This window comes from Macrobrachium nipponense, chromosome 2 (assembly GCF_015104395.2).
Source record: "Macrobrachium nipponense isolate FS-2020 chromosome 2, ASM1510439v2, whole genome shotgun sequence".
NCBI classification, from domain to species: Eukaryota; Metazoa; Arthropoda; class Malacostraca; order Decapoda; family Palaemonidae; genus Macrobrachium; species Macrobrachium nipponense.
Window position 1 is genome coordinate 123,892,407 of NC_087201.1, and position 16,283 is coordinate 123,908,689.

General features: G+C 38.7%; 1 protein-coding gene across 2 annotated transcripts in view; it reads right to left on the reverse strand.

Moving 5' to 3' along the window:
* Nucleotides 1-6,343: 6,343 nt before the first annotated feature.
* Nucleotides 6,344-16,283, reverse strand: part of LOC135220959 (glutathione peroxidase 7-like) — an 18,103-nt gene continuing 8,163 nt past the window's right edge. For both annotated transcript variants that reach the window (XM_064258625.1, XM_064258626.1), the window contains exons 3-4: nt 12,282-12,461; nt 6,344-8,587 (exon numbers count right to left, since the gene is read on the reverse strand). In XM_064258625.1, coding sequence (XP_064114695.1) covers nt 8,364-8,587; nt 12,282-12,461 — 404 coding nt within the window. In that variant the 3' untranslated portion in view covers nt 6,344-8,363. The remainder of the gene's footprint in view (nt 8,588-12,281; nt 12,462-16,283) is intronic.

Sequence of the window (16,283 nt, forward strand, 5' to 3'; positions counted from 1 at the left end):
CCGGATAGCGCTGAGGCAATGATTTTAACAATAGTCCCTCCTCTCCTTGCCAAGAACAGCATAATCCTCAGAAATGTTAGTCTGGTATGCAAAACCCCCTCGAAACCAAAGTGAAGAGGTTATCAAACAGTCCAGGCTCAGAGAAACACCCATCAAGTCTTACCACATTCGCACAGTGTGGCTGTGAAAGGTCTCCTCCAAATACGAGCCTCATGATTCGTAACCCTTAACACACGAATCAATGAAGGAACCCAATAGAGAAAAAAAACCCTCAAACTGGACCTCCGGTAAACCGGAAAGGTTTAGGGGGGGGGGGGGGACTCCGACAGAGGAGTTTACCCCCGCTAGCTCATACAGAAAAATGATGCTAGCTTAAGTCATTCCCCAAAAACTGCCCGACTCGCCGAAACCAGACTACCTACTTGATGTTTGAGAGATTGCTGGTTTGGTGAATACAACATATCAAAAAACATTACTTGAATTAACTGAGATACCTCTAGAGCCTGGAATGGGGAAGGGGAAGGATAGAATGGACAAAGTCCCCCCACAATCCGTTATACTCGCTTCCTCGCCGGAGAAACAAAAAAAACACACAACTAGCAACCGAGTCTCTCTTCAAAGGTATCTATCCTCTGTCAGACCTGTCCGGCCACACCGGAACAGGAAAAAAAAGGAGAAAAGCCGAACCCCCCCGACAAGAGCAGCACCCAAGAACCCGGAACCTACTACACCTGGATGCTCGATACCAAACGACATAAGATCCCATCATATCTGAGCCTACGATCTGATTGCGCAACGATATACCAACAAGAAGATGATAAACTCCTGTGCAAGTCGTACTCGACTGCGCAACCCGCACTCCCCCCAGACATCATGATGTAACCCCTGCTGTCCGACCGTTGTCACCACTCACAAGAGCGAACTGTCTGTCACCAGTTCGCAAAACTTGTAAGAGTTAGTCACTCGAAAAAACGACTCGACTGAACGGATACGGTCACTACCCAGTGACGATAACGTTACGCCTGAGCCGATATACCTTGGCGATGAACGACCACACATGCGAGTCACTCCCATACTGTGCGCCAAACATGTACCAACCAAGACGATGACCTAACTTGAACCAGTCTCAATTACTGCGAAACAAAACTCCGCACTCGACCATTGACTATGACACGAGACCAGGACGACTACAATAGGCGAGCAACACCCCTAAAGAGCGAAGAAGTCGCAAAACGCGATCCAACTAACCCCCTTTACCAATACGTACTAAACCTAGACTGGAGTCCGGAGCAAGTGAGGGAAAAGAAGTACTCCCAGACACGGAATCAAGGTCGAACCCACCTTGAAAACCCCATAAGGACGGAACAGAAAAGCAGCAGGAAAAAAGTTGAGAAAATAAGGAGAGAGAAAAGTCACTACGAGTAACCCACAGGAACACCTAGCGCCGACATTGTGCAGGTGGAGAACCAACTGTGCGGTACAGTGCTCTAATAACGGGTTACGAAAAAAACTGCGGAAAACCAATGGGGAGCCGCAGAAGGAATTACCAGCTACCCTAAGAAAGGGGCCCGAGGGCACAAAAGGTGCTAATTAAGATGCAGACTAACTGCGAACGGCCGTAGCCCCCCCAGCAATTACGCGGTAAGCACGTTACGTCTCACACTCCTAAGGTATAAATGGGAACGAAGAAGGAAGATTACTACCCTATGAAAGGAGTGGGTGGTGACAACCGGTATCGATACAGTCAACGATGGCGCAGGTGAATCTCCAATTGCCGTAGCCTCCTCAAGAACTACGGAGGACACATTACGTCTCAAAACAAGTAAGGATGAAACAAATTTACCGGAGTTGCGGAAAAAAAAACCGCCTTGAAGCATCAACAATCAGCAGGGCCTGAGAATTACGGACCCGTGGAAGGGTGCTACGAAGGCAGCCCCTCCAAATTATTTCCTTAACCCAGAGAGAGAGAGAGAGAGAGAGAGAGAGAGAGAGAGAGAGAGAGAGAGAGAGAGAGAGAGAGAGAGAGAGAGAGAGAGATTGAAATCATCTCCAATTTTCATTGGATGAAACATGAAACTGGCTCTACTGTGATATTGGTAAATAAAAAAACAGGATGAGCGAGAAGACTCCGAAGCGACATCCGAAGAATGAGCAGCTGAAGAAGGTTAGTGTAAAGACATTATAAGTTTAACAGGAAAAACTGGGCGAGAGAAACTAGACCGACTCTTTTCCTCATGATAATCTGAGAAACATTAGAAAATCAGGAAAATTATTCAAGACGTGGTCGTGAATACAGTCCGTATTGAAGCTACCGTAATTGACTTGCGTTAATTCGATTTTACGATGGGTATAGTATTTGAAATCAGAACTACATTGCAAATAAGTCTTGCTATCTCTCGCGCAGCTGGCGTAGGCAACATCGTGCATCAGACAGCGAGATTGTAGGGTTTTAAAATAAAATTTAGGCAAAGGCCGAATATTGGGAATTATGAGGTCATTCAGCGCTGAAGGGAAATTGACAGAAAAAATGTTTGAAAAGGTGTAACAAGAAGAAAAACCTCTGTTGCACAATGAGTCAATTGTTAGGAGAGGGTGGAAAAACAGCATGAGTAGAGAAAAAAAATGAAATCAGGAAAGTAAGAGAGAGAGAGAGAATTACAACCGTCTAACGTCTCCAATCCATAAATTTGCACCCTCTTCTAAGTTAAAAGGTATTATCTTAATGATAATATACTCGTTATAACTGCGTACAGCTATGAACAACCGAACGAGAACTTGTTGCTATACGATCGAATCCTATAGCACATCACTTATTGTATTGATCGGCGTGTGAAAGTAATCGAATCCGATAACAACGTCTGTTATTGTATTCATCCGCGTGCGACGGTAATTACTGTATTCATGATATAAATGTAGCTGAAGCTGATAAGGCAAAATTACGTGCATCAGCAACCTGGAAGAGGTCCCAAGCTTTTGTATGAATTCAAACGCAGCCGTGGTAAAAGAAAGTAATAGCATGAAAAGAGCTCGTTTACTGTTGTCACACCGATAAAGATTAATCAAAGTGTAAGGGTTTTTTTTTCTAATACCTATGAAAAAAGTGGAAAAAACGAAACGGAATCGCCTAAATTTACGCATCTAAGCTGAGGGAAAACTAGCTTCTTAATGGAGAACGTTATTAAAAGTTCCAAAATTTTGGCCCCTTAAATACATCGTAAGACGAACAGCATGACTTCGTTTCATAAGTTAAGTATCCAGATACTCATTATGGTAACTAGGAACAAAAACATTAGCCGAGGGGACCAAGTGATATGGTTGAATCTGGAGACAAGGAAATAGACTAGCCGGCATTCATTGTCTGTCTAAAGCCACGCCTGCCTACAACAGTGCTGTTTTGAAAAGCTTGTGTAATTGTAATTTAATTGAAAAAAATACCTTAAATTTCAATTTAATTTGAAATTAATAAATTACATATTTAAAGTAATTAAATTAACTTTATTAGGTCAAATATTAATTTCAGTTGTCACTGTAATTTGATAATACTACTGGTAATTCTTTGTAACTGTAATTGACATAAGCACAATGTAATTACTGACGGCATTAGTCCGTTAAACGTATGAAGACGTCATACAACGAAATCCTTTTAGTATCTGACATCTAATCATATGCCACAAGATACCAGTAATTGGACTGTTTAAATATTTCCAACATAGTTGAAAACATGTTTGCTTCAAGAAAACACGTCTTCTTCAAGACGACAACCTGGCCTAAGTAACAAGAAAGAGTTGTTACGTTAGTTACGCTATCCAATCAGGACAAAGAATGAGGTGGATACGGCGACGCAAACCCTTATTGGTCATCAGCTGATTCCAGAGCGTGAATGACTGCCGAGTTAGTATTTACACTACGCTAATATGATGATACATACAAAACAATTAATGCTTTAGTCGGACAGAATCTGATCTTCATTCTGTTCGATCACATTCCTATTGAATTATACTAAGATCGGATTTCGTTCGTTTCAATTACCACCTGTACTGAATTATCCGTAGTCAGAATGCCTGAGCCTAAAGCGTTAGCCACTATAAAAATCAGTCTACCTATATGTAGTACAGCGAATACTTTCGGCTAGGCAAGGCTACTGACATTCATACGATATATCATCAGTGAACAGTAGGCTAGTCGTAGTTAATTTATTCGATTTTTCTCTACATAACGAATTATGTACGTCGATATGCGTTGAACAGAGAATTAGTTGATATTAAAAATTACGCTATCGTATAAGTAGAGGAAAGTAACCTTAAAGACGAAAGATAAGTATTCAAACTCTTCAGAACCCGACCATGGCCTAAAAGATTCTGACGCAAGGAACTCGAAACAAGAAACACCCAAGAGGCTCTAAGGACATTGTCCCTCTATAAACTACTAATAATAGAAAACCGACGGAAGAAGCCTGCACTTCTCTTCCTAAACACTATTTAGCCTATTATCCCTACTCGTCTATATCTGACCTAAATTTTCATCATCCTGACTTACAAATCGAGGGGAGGGGAAATCTGCTGCCAACACTGCCTGCTCCGCGCCGGGGGGCCGGCAGAACCTACCCACTCGGAGGCTTGCGGTTCTCCATTTACCCCCAGCACCCGTTAGGGCTGGTTCTGGAACAGGCAGGGGGGCTGAAAAAGAACGATTAGAATTCACTATATTCTACTAATAATACTATCTCTATTTTGGTTAAATTATTCGTCAGGCTAGAAATATGCTTAACATATATATGATAACCTGTCCACTAATTTCTGGAATAACTAAACTAATGTTTCGTTGTCTCCTGACCAAGACAAACATCTGTGACTAGTATTGCACTAAACTTTCTACACGAAATAACGAAAAGAACGTCGATCATGTGTGCGGGGTTACTCATCCTACGCTTGAAGGGCGTGCAGAGCCGATGATCACCAACATATCCAGCAGTAGAAGGTAGAAGGCTCGATCGTCAAACTGTAGATGAAGTAGAAGCAGAGGCGTTTGCAGTCGGCGACAACGTTATTTTAGAGCCGATGAGCACCAACATATCCAGCAGTAGAAGGCTCGATCGTCGAGGCGTTTGTAGAAGGCGATGACGTTTATTTCCTAACTATCCTTAGCGAGTACAAAGTAGCTATCCAAAGTGACGGGAAAATTCGTAGTTTGTAACCAAGATGCGAAAACTCTGAGTGGGGTCGGGCTAAATGACCAAAAGTTCGCCATGATGTGGGACTGATCCGCACAGCAAGGCGAACAAAAAAACAATTGAGGAATGAGGAGACAGGCAGGGCAGTGGCAGGTATTTGCGGCAGCGTTGCCAACGGTAACACAGGTAACTCATTTGACTAGATTTTACCTGCAGCGTTGGTAACACTGACAGTTTAAAATTACCCACTTAGTGGGTATATATGTGGGGATATAGTTCGGGCTGGTCAGTGACCAGGGCTAATTCAGGTGTTCAGGGAGTGTATTGCAACTAGTTATTTTTTAAAGAGGCCTTTAGTAGGAGTAACGCAAAAAGGAAGATCCAATTGATACTACAAAAAAACAAAGTTGAAAGTGGTGAAGAAATTGAAATTTTGTAAAAAAAAAAAAAAAAAAACGTTAAGTATAAAAAAGTAAAAATAAATGTAAAAATCAAAAAAAGAAAACAAAAATTTAATTTTAAGTTTTATGTAAAGTTAAGTGTTACAGTTTTGTTAATGTGTTTCGTAAAGTTTAGTTTATGTTTCCTGACATTTTTTAATGTGTTTCGTAAAGTTAAGTGTACATACTATAAGAAGTTTTCTGCCGTTTGTCCTCCTCCTCTGTATGTACGTACAGTATTTCTTGTATACCATGTACACTAATACACTTTATTTACAGGTACATACATATTAGTACTAGTACGTATTAAGTTAGGTATTGAATGGTCCAAATTGTTGTAGTACTTCATTGTTTATAGGTCAATTTAGCTTTATTATGAAATTTACTGGGGTGTTTTTGTAGGGCTTGGAATGGATTAGCCATTTTACATGTAAAATGCGGTTCAAGATACGAAAAGCTCATGATACGAAGGCCGCCTCGGAACGGATTAATTTCGTATGTCGAGGTACCACTGTACAATAAACCAACAAAAATCTCTTCCCTTATAATTAGCAATAAGCTGGCGACACAAAACCCAGTTGATCTCATAAGTTCATTTCCTCGGGGTCGCTAATTACATCTATCTGCCAAATTTCATATTCATTCATCCATTCTGGCGCATGAAAACACACAAAAACAAAATATTTCAACTTGGCTAAAAAACTGAAAAATTAAGGAAAGAATAAAAGCATACTGCCAATGCTCAATTTTATATTCAGTAAAAATAGGAAATGTATAAATTAGGTCAGTCTAAAAATATTAAACATTATACATGGCAACACAACATGAAGCAGAATTCTCCACATAAAATGTTTGTACATTTATCTGTTCCTTTCAGAATTCAGACACATAGGACTGTTTCTGAATTAGTTCAAGAACAGTGGCACAAAACAATACATAAATACATACCGTATACAATAATTATTTAGGTCTGATCAGCATATGTATATTACATTTACATATGCTGAGCAGACCTAAATAATTATTTTGTATATGTATGTTTTGTACTACTGTTCTTGAACTAATTCAGAAACAGTCCAATGTGTCTGAATTCTGAAAGGAATAGATAAATGTACAAACATTTTATGTGGAGAATTCTGCTTCATGTTGTGTTGTCATGTATGATGTAAATGCAATATACTGCACCACCCTGCAACATTTTAATAATTTATGGAATTAAGTAATGGTCCACATACATATTATTATAAAATAGCTGCAATTACAGGGGCATTTATCCAAAATATAAACTTTAAAATTGTATGGAAAATTGTCTTAGGAATGTTTAATAGTGTAAATAGAATGACAAAATCACATTTAATACACATAACTGCCTTTTTATAGCAAAGTATGAAAAAGTTACCTTATAAAATATTTACTTTTTCTTGATCATATACAGAGGTCCCCTTGTATTCGCGGGGGATGTGTACCAGACACCCCCGCAAATAGTGAGAATCCGCGAATAGTTGGAACTCCTACAAAAACACTGAAAACGACCTATTTTGGAAGGGAAAAGTCAAGAAAACCCCCACTAAACATTTTTATACCCGGTTTTTTTTAATAATTTTATCACAAAAAGTGCATTTTACGATGATAATGCTAAAAGAAAAAAAGAAAATCTGGACATTTCTCATAGAAAAATACCACAAATAGGAGAATTTCCTGCAAATAATTGGTAAACACGTTCCGGAGAGAAATCCGCGAATTCGGAGAACGCGAATACGGGGGGCCCACTGTACATTAAATTTCTTTGTCACTACTTACAGTTGTCCTTATGAAAGACTATATAGTAGCTTTTGAACAAAAATAGAAAAAATTATAGGCTTACTCATGATAAACAAAGCCATTTGACAATCATAATGAAATTATCGAAAATGCCCAAAGATTTAAAAAATACTGCTACATACAGTAACAGGAAAGTGTTGTGCTCATAATAAAGTAAATAAATTCCATTACACGTATAAAAAGCAAAACTCATATTTCTCATCTTTTTGAAGGATAAAAAATCTCAAAGAAGAACTAACGTGAACAGTAATATATACCAACAGAAAATTAGTCAAATGTTTTTTATAATCAATTTAATTACCTTTGGTTTCATGAGATTCTTTTTTTATGTTCAAATTATTTAACTTTAAGTGTTAAAACTTCAGTTCAAACTTCCCAGCATGTAAATCTTTAAAACACTACTGCAGGCCATTATGGAAGTCCTAACAATCTCACAGTATCTGCTAGCCTGTTAACATAATTTCTATTAATAATCACTTTTAGCCTAACCAATATTCCCAGACTCCATTCACCTACTTTGGAAGAGCTATATGTGGTATCAGAGCATGAGAATTTACAGTATGTCCTATTATTTTTCTGTCATTTTAACATGTTCACTATCTACATTTTTGGCTGAAGTAGTTGGACTGAAGAACATTAATCCATTAAGTGTATAAAAATGCCAAGTAATACTGATAGTAAGCAGGTCTCAAACCAAGAATTATTTCCAAAAGACATTTTCAGTTACTACTCATCAAAGAACATTCACCAAGGTAAAAACCAAAGTCTTTAAGCTTCTGTGCCAATCTTATAACACTGTTTGCCTAATAAAAATGTAAGAAAAACCTATGAACTTACACATTTGACATATAGCACTATTAACTACTTATACATAAAAAAAAAGTTGTCAGATCACAAAGGAAAAATTGTGTGCTTGGCTGTAATCTTGAGGCTCATAACTCATCTTTGTTCTTTTCTGCTTCACTGGCTGGTTTTTGTTTTTTTTCAGTAGCTGGTGGTGTAGATTTGCTCTTTTCTTTGGCCTTTTCCACAGCAAAATTAATTTCGTCAAAGATAGATTCTATAGTAGTTGCTGTACCCCAAGCATCAATGACATGACCAGTCTCGTCAACAAGGTACTTGTAGAAGTTCCAGTCAGGTACCACAGAGGATTCATCTATTGGATGAGAAACCATTATTTAGAAGAAAAACAAAGGTTATCAGTATATAACTAGTTCCTATCCTTAATGCCTTGTATAAACTTACATGGGAAAAGTACCGATAATTACTATTACAAATGAAAATTTCCTGCCTACTACTATACAAACTAAAAGATGCTAGTGCCAGAATAGTCATGTACATAAACTTTATGATGTAAATAATAGTTTCATCTATGTAAAAATAAAATATAAATATCTATTATATAATCATCTGCCATAAGGCCTGTCAAGTTAAGTACTCTTCTGTCCTTATCCTTCCTGGCTCCAGTCATTTTGACTTCTTAATACATTCTCTTTTAATTTAGGATATATTAAAAAGGTCCTAAACAGTTAAGAAGGTGTGCTTTCCTCATATTTTTTTAAAGATCCTAAACAGTCAGGAAGGTGTGCTTTCCCCACATTTTTTTAAGAACCTAAACAGTTAGGAAGGTGTGCTTTCCCATATTTTCTAAGTCAACATCTACAGTGTACCTTACACAGCAAACTGTAAAAAAGGCTAAGGATCATTTTGAATGTTCCTTTGAGCCCTATTCCCTCAAGTTCAATTTTAATTTTAAGTTCCTTGAGAAAAAAAAACGATTACTATCTATTTGTAAATAAAAAATTCTTTCATATCATCTTGCTCCAATTTTCACCTAGTTTCAGTATTCATCCTTTGGATGGACCTTATGAGTCACGAAATACGGTTCAATAATCTTGGAAGTTTTATAATACCTATGATGTAGCAAGTGTTGACTGAAACAACTAAAGACTTAAATTTCTATTTTTCTAGCACTTTTATAAAATGCTGAAATGCTGATCTTGACATTCTCATATAGAGTAAACATCAGAATCTGAAAAAGTTGTTGTAGAAGCACTTAACAAATGGATAGGTGGAATTGAGAAGATAAAGACTGATATGTAATGACTATAAGCAAAGCATAGCATATAGTTACTGGAAAACAGCAAAGGAAAAACTATTTCCAGAAAAGTGGCCATGAAAGAGGCTGAGAGAAAGATGTGAGAGTGAGCTCTCTCTGTCAGATTAATAGATGGTTTTACAACAAATAGTCAAGATTACAAAATACTCATACTCGTGGAGTAAGAAATTTTCAATGCCTGAAATGTAGACAAATGCATCAAAAGGAGAGGGAGAAGCACCTTGTGTTGGAAAGGCAGGCTGCAGAAAAAGTGACTGAACATTTCTCTGGAGAAGGTAATAAAAAAAAAAAAAAGTAGAAACAGCCTGGATGAAGTGAAAAGGGACAGAATATTGTATTGGTAAATAAAGTAGTACCCTATTAGATATCCCAGCAAAAGTTTACTATTTTACATAACACACTGACACTTCTATGCAGCAGAGACATGACCACTGATAAATAAAATGAAGGACATTTTGAAAAGGACCTTCAAGGTGTTAAGATTCATGGCCGGATTTGCAATGGGAAGATCATATCACAAATGAAGACCATTGAGAGAGATATTGTATTGCATTCAGAAAATGGAAAATATATTGACACCTCAATCTTCGAGACAGTTTGAATATGTGATAAGATGAATTTAGAACAGTTAGTCACAAAAGGACTACTAAAAGATACAGAAGAATTTTAAAGACAAGAAAATAATAGAAAAGGGCCCAATGAAGACCTACACCAGATAAGAATTCAGAAAAAAGTGAACAAGATAAAGACAATAAAGGGAACTCCTTTCATGTCTAACACCATAGAGGGTTAATCTTGAAAAAAAAAAAAAGTTAAGAATAACTTGAATGTAGATACTGCTAGACAACTATATGTTTATAAGCAATTAAATTCTTGATCTAATTATGTCTGACAACCTCAAAATACTGTAACATAACTTCATAACTTAAATGCTGGAGGTCAGTTATATTACCACACTCACAGTTTCTAAAGTAACCAGTTCCAAAGTTGTTACAGATGGTATTCTTACTCTACCATTCCACATGAGGCCATTGTTGCTACAGTTGTTTGTATTCACCTAATAGGCAATGCTGCAGGCCTTGAGAAAGATTTGAAACAAATAAGTGGTGCAGTCAGTCTGAAAAGAGACAAAACTTCCTTTTTCCCTATACTTAAAACATATACACTGATATGAGAACAGCACGTGCCCCAAAGTCATTCATATTAACACAACTGGGATATTGTTCTCAGGTTTGGATGCCTTAATGGTGATACTGTTCTTACAGCATGCCAAATTTCATCAATTTGGGTTCTCAATATGATCAGCTGAGATAAGCAACCCAATTATGGATGAGATGAAGAGTCTACTGCTCATCTGGGTTTAGGATAAGAATAGGAGGCAAGGACAAGACAAATATGCCTAAGGATTCAAGACAGAGAAATAATAACATCCTTGCAATGCTTTTCAATGTAGATAACAATCTACAGATATTTCCTGATTTATCCTCTTGAGAATCACAAGGCACAAGCCTTAGTGGTACAAATAGAATGAAATTCTAAAGACTCCTCTTTCTCACAGATAATAAATAGAATGAAATTCTGAAGACTCCTCTCTCATATGAAGTGTTGGTGCTGCCTCCCAACACCATCTCTTTAAACCATCCTTTCAAAAAAAAAACAACAACAACTCTAAACTCAAGGCCTCTATCAGCAACATACAATGGAATACTTGGTCCCATTCTTCAATGACAAAGCTTACAGGAATTTCAAAATGTGGGATGTGATCAACTGTATTGTTGATGCTTTGGATGAACTATATTATGTTAAAAAGTACAGTCAGTGCACTGCATGAGATCAAGCACCAAAGAGATACTTTTCAGTAATTGTCAGCTGGGCAAAGTACATAAGTGGTACCTACTATAGAGTGTAACTTCCTGCAAGAGATGATGGTCAATAGCTGCATATAAAAATCTTGAAAGAGCATCTATTTTTCCTTCAACAAGGTGACAGCATCCTTTGAGTTTAAGTAAAGTAGCTTGATTAAAAGATGTACAAAAATTCTTGCACCAGTTTGGAATGCCAGTAACAATGCATCAAAAATGTCATCCTCACTATAAACATTTGCATGTTAACTTTTCCCTTCACAGGGTTAGGTAAGAAATGAGCTCACTCCAATTTCCTTTTTGTCCTTTCTGTCTGGACTACTCTCAGGTCTAGGTCTTTACCTGGCCCCTTTATTCTTGGACTTCTTACAGGTTTCCATCCTGTTAGTTCACCATATACTGCTTTTGTGATCAACTGTTCCTCATCCCTTCTCATCACAGATCCATTAATTGTTATTTGAACTGGTCCTGAAGCATGTCCATTTTTCATCTCTTTGAGGGTCATTTTAACCTGTTCAACTGTTACATGATACCCCCTATATAATTTTCAAGATTCCATGTTTTTATTCTTTTGCAGCAACAATCAATATTGTGTTAAGCAATGCATAGTCAAAATGTGTACAAAGTTGTCTTATATACCTTTACCATTAAAAGTCACTATCACATTCATTGTTATAAAGTCTGACTGCAGAAAACAACACACTGATATTCAGTCAACACTGAACAGAAATGAGTAAGGGTTTGTCAACTGTCAAATTACTTGCAAAAGTACATTAATATATCATCACTACATTTTAAAAAAAATTAAATTCTGTAAGGCAAGATTACTCTAGCAAATTTGCATTTTATGAAAGTGAAAAAATGCATACCTGTCAGCTGCCTAAAGGCTGGTTCAGCATCCTCACCAATGACATTTATTTTATTAAAGATGGGAAATTCTACATTATATTCTGAAGTCACAAAATTGATGATCTCTGGCATATCCAAAGGCTCTTGCTCTCCAAACTGATTGCAAGGGAATGCTAAGACTGAAAAATGATCTCCATAACCTGTAAAAAATTAAAATGACAATTATTCTGTCTGTAAATGCTGGCAAATATATACGTAAGTAAAATGTGAAGTAAATAATATGTTATATTTTGAAATAAATTAAATAAGAAGAGATGGGTAAAGTTATAAATTGGAATTTTAAGGACAAGGGGAGCTTAACAAAACAGAAGACTTTGAGCAACACATTAGTGTAATGAATTTATTGTAAAACCTTACAACACAAAATTATACATGGACCTAATAAATTAGCAAAGTTAACAAAGCTCCTAATCTTTGTCATTAAATCACTACCACCATTCCCTGTGAAGTAACAAAATTTTACACCCACACTTCCTTTTCCTCTTTAAATTATACCACTACAGTACAAGGCTACTTGAATACTTAATGTGTTATATACCATGAAAAAAGAGAGCAATTATGCCTGTATTCAAAAGGTACTTATTCATTTGTTATCTTTAAGATTCCAAAACTCTGTCAGCATTATAATTATTGTTGGCTAATCTTGTTCACATCCCTTTCCATATTAACTACAGTGAACCGTATGAGTGTTCTGAATAACAGTACAAGTTTTTATTTTGGGGATGTTAAAACAACTGACATACTGAAGCAATGTATTATTATTATTGTTATTATATTGTTTAACCAGACCAATGAATCAAAATGTTCCACTCATATCCATTAATGGATGGATACCCTCATACGAGTAGCAATAACAGCTTTTGGGTGGTAGACGGATTCACTCATGGTGAGCATCAATATTATGCACCATCGATTTGAAGGAATCAGATGGGAAAGAGGTTCCAATACTTCTGTGGCCCATAAATCCAAATCCACAAATGGCAACTTTTAGACTAGCCAAGCTCAAGGAAGCAGGCAGCTCATGAGTTATTTGCGTTCTTGACTTCACGGGAGCACGTACGCCTCTCTCCCTCTCACATGACAACTTTTTATAAATTTGCTTATAAATATACCCGGGGTTGCTGTTGGTTTTAGTTCTTATCTTTTATGATAGTATGTCAATTATAATTGTAATTTTACAAAGAAAAGTGCAAAGAAATACAGTTGAACCTCAGTTTTTATATGCCCTGGTTTCTGTAGACTTTTTCCGACTAAATTTGTCTCAGGATTCGCACATTTCCTCGGATTTCACACACTCAGAAATGCTCCTTCCAGGGCCCACCACATGACTAAGCCTGCACTGAGCACCCAAATAAAGCATCCCCTTTTATCTCGTAACCCATTGTGCTTTTGTGCATTTTTGTGGTTTTTTTTTTTTATTCAAGTGCAATTGCTAAATAAGCCATCATGGGGCCAAAGAAAGTTCCAAGTGCCAACCCCTCAGTAAAAATGGCGAGAAAGACTATGGAATCTAAGAATGAACTCGTAGCAAGTGTTGGACGGTGTTGCATGCCGATCACAGTAAGAAAATGCCTATAAGTGCTGCTGTAGTGAATTTAAGGCCAGCAGTGGCTGGTTTGAAAAATTCAGAAAGAGGACAGGCATACATAATGTGCCTGCTTCAGTGATTAAGTGGAGGGATGTAAAAGATTTTGTGGAGAATTATTATCCCAACAAAGACGTTGTAATCTGTCCCTCCAACATCTTTATTGACAATGCCATGTTCCACTTTGGGCAAATTTTAAAGAGATGCCAGAAACAAATGTTTCTGGACAGTTTTATTGTGCAATAGGGGTCCAATGACTTTCAGGCTGGTCCTTGTGCCAGTAAAAACCAGAGGGGAAGTAACCCCAGATAGGTCCTTGATACCTGAAATCCTTCTGGAGGGGGATTCCCCTTCTCAACAACAACCTCTTCTCCTTCCCTCCTCTCCATCTTCCATATGCTAACAAGAGTCTTCCATAAAGGAAAGAGTGATGTTAACCCTCTTATGCCGACTGGACGTATTTTACGTCGACATTTTTTGTCTCTCGGGTGCCGACTGGACGTATTTTACGTCGACATACAAAAGTTTTTTCTAAAATTCGCGGAAAAATACTTATAGGCCTACCAGCCTAAAACTTTTGAATCACGCGCCTTGGGGGATGCTGGGAGTTCACGGATCAAGGCCTTGTTTTGTTTTGAAGCGTGACCCAAGTGCGCATGCGCGATATCCCTTCTTCTCGCTCCAGCCAGCATCAGTAGCGCATCATCCGAGAGCGATCTTTCGTCAAAAGCGTGTTTTTCTGGACTTGTGCGAGACTTTGAGCATTTGTGTTGCTACAGGACATTCCTAGATATGTCTCAACGACGTGTGAACCGCGAAAGGCGCGTTTTACCCGTCGGAAGGGATCGTGTAAGGCGAGTTTTGGACCTGGATGCTGGCGAGGGGCCAAGCACCCAGCATGACCCCGCGCCTCAAGGCCGTTCTGTGCGGCCACATGTGGCTGAAAGTGTTTCAGGAACACAGCGTATGCCTTTGGTTACCCCTAGGAAGCATGTGGGCGTCCTTAGGGGCATTTGTAGGCATTTGGGAGGCCTCCAACCAAGGGACATAGATGAATATCTATCAGAGCTTGATCAGGAACATGTCGCAAGTCCTCATTTTGATGGCAGATGGTCATCGAGTGATGAGGACATCAGTCCCGATGAAAGTGAGGATGAATATATGCCCCCAATGTCCGTTCGAGGCTCACATCCCGAAAGTGAGCTCGAATTCAGTGGGTTCAGTGCTTACGAGGGGGAATCTGAGGAGGGGGAGGATGGGGATACGGGGTCAAGTTTTCTTTTCCTGACGCGGGAATTGCTGGAATACCTGGTACACGAGACGGTGGACTACGCTCGGTACTGCCGGTATGAGCTGAGGACGACCTTGTCGTATTACTGGCGGGGTTGCAACCTCATTGACCTAGCGCATTTTTTGGGGCTGCACATTTATTTTGGTATGACACCTGCTTCCGACGTCAGGCAATATTGGAGGAGAAATTATTTTTTATGTATGCCTAATGTGCCTGGCGTTATGTCCCGTGATAATTTCCTGGCGTTGGACAGGTACTTCAACGCCTTCAACCGAAGGGCCATACCCCAGAATAACAGTAACCGCCTCATTTTAGTGCGCCCAGTGTTGGATTATATCCGTGATCGGTGTAGTAATCTCGTGATTCCTGGAAAGAACCTGTCTTTGGATGAGGGGATGATGCCTTACAAAGGACATCTTAGTATAAAAGTGTATAACCCCAAGAAGCCGAAGAAATATGGTGTGAAATTCTTTCTTATTATTAACCCCAAGAAGCCGAAGAAATATGGTGTGAAATTCTTTCTTATTACCGAGGCCAACACTGGATACGTTGTGGACTTTTCAGTGTATTCCGGGGTCTTCTCCACGCTGCGTGACACTGTATTCAATCTTGTGGGACGTTTCCGTAACCAGGGATATCACCTGTTTATGGATAATTATTATAACTCGGTATCCCTGGCCCAGGAACTGTATGAAGCAAGTGTTCACGTCAGTGGTACCCTTCGGTTGGTGCGTGGGGCCCCGAATGTCCTCAAGAGGTTCGCTAGTCATCCACAACACCTGGCAAGAGGAGAGACAGAGTGGCAGCGGAAGGGCGCTGTCTTCGTCATCTGTTGGAAGGGTGTCCGACTCGTCCCCATGATTACGACGAGTCATGAACCCATCCAAGAAGAGATCGTACAGCGGAAGAAGACACGTCGACAGGGCCGAGTTGTGTTTGAGGAGTTTCGTATCGAGCGGCCTACCGTCATTGGGCACTACAACAGGCACATGGGAGGAGTTGATCTCTTTGATCAGCTCATCCAGTATTATCCCTTCGCCAGGAGAACCAGAAGGTGGACACAGAAGCTCCTCAAATACATCCTTC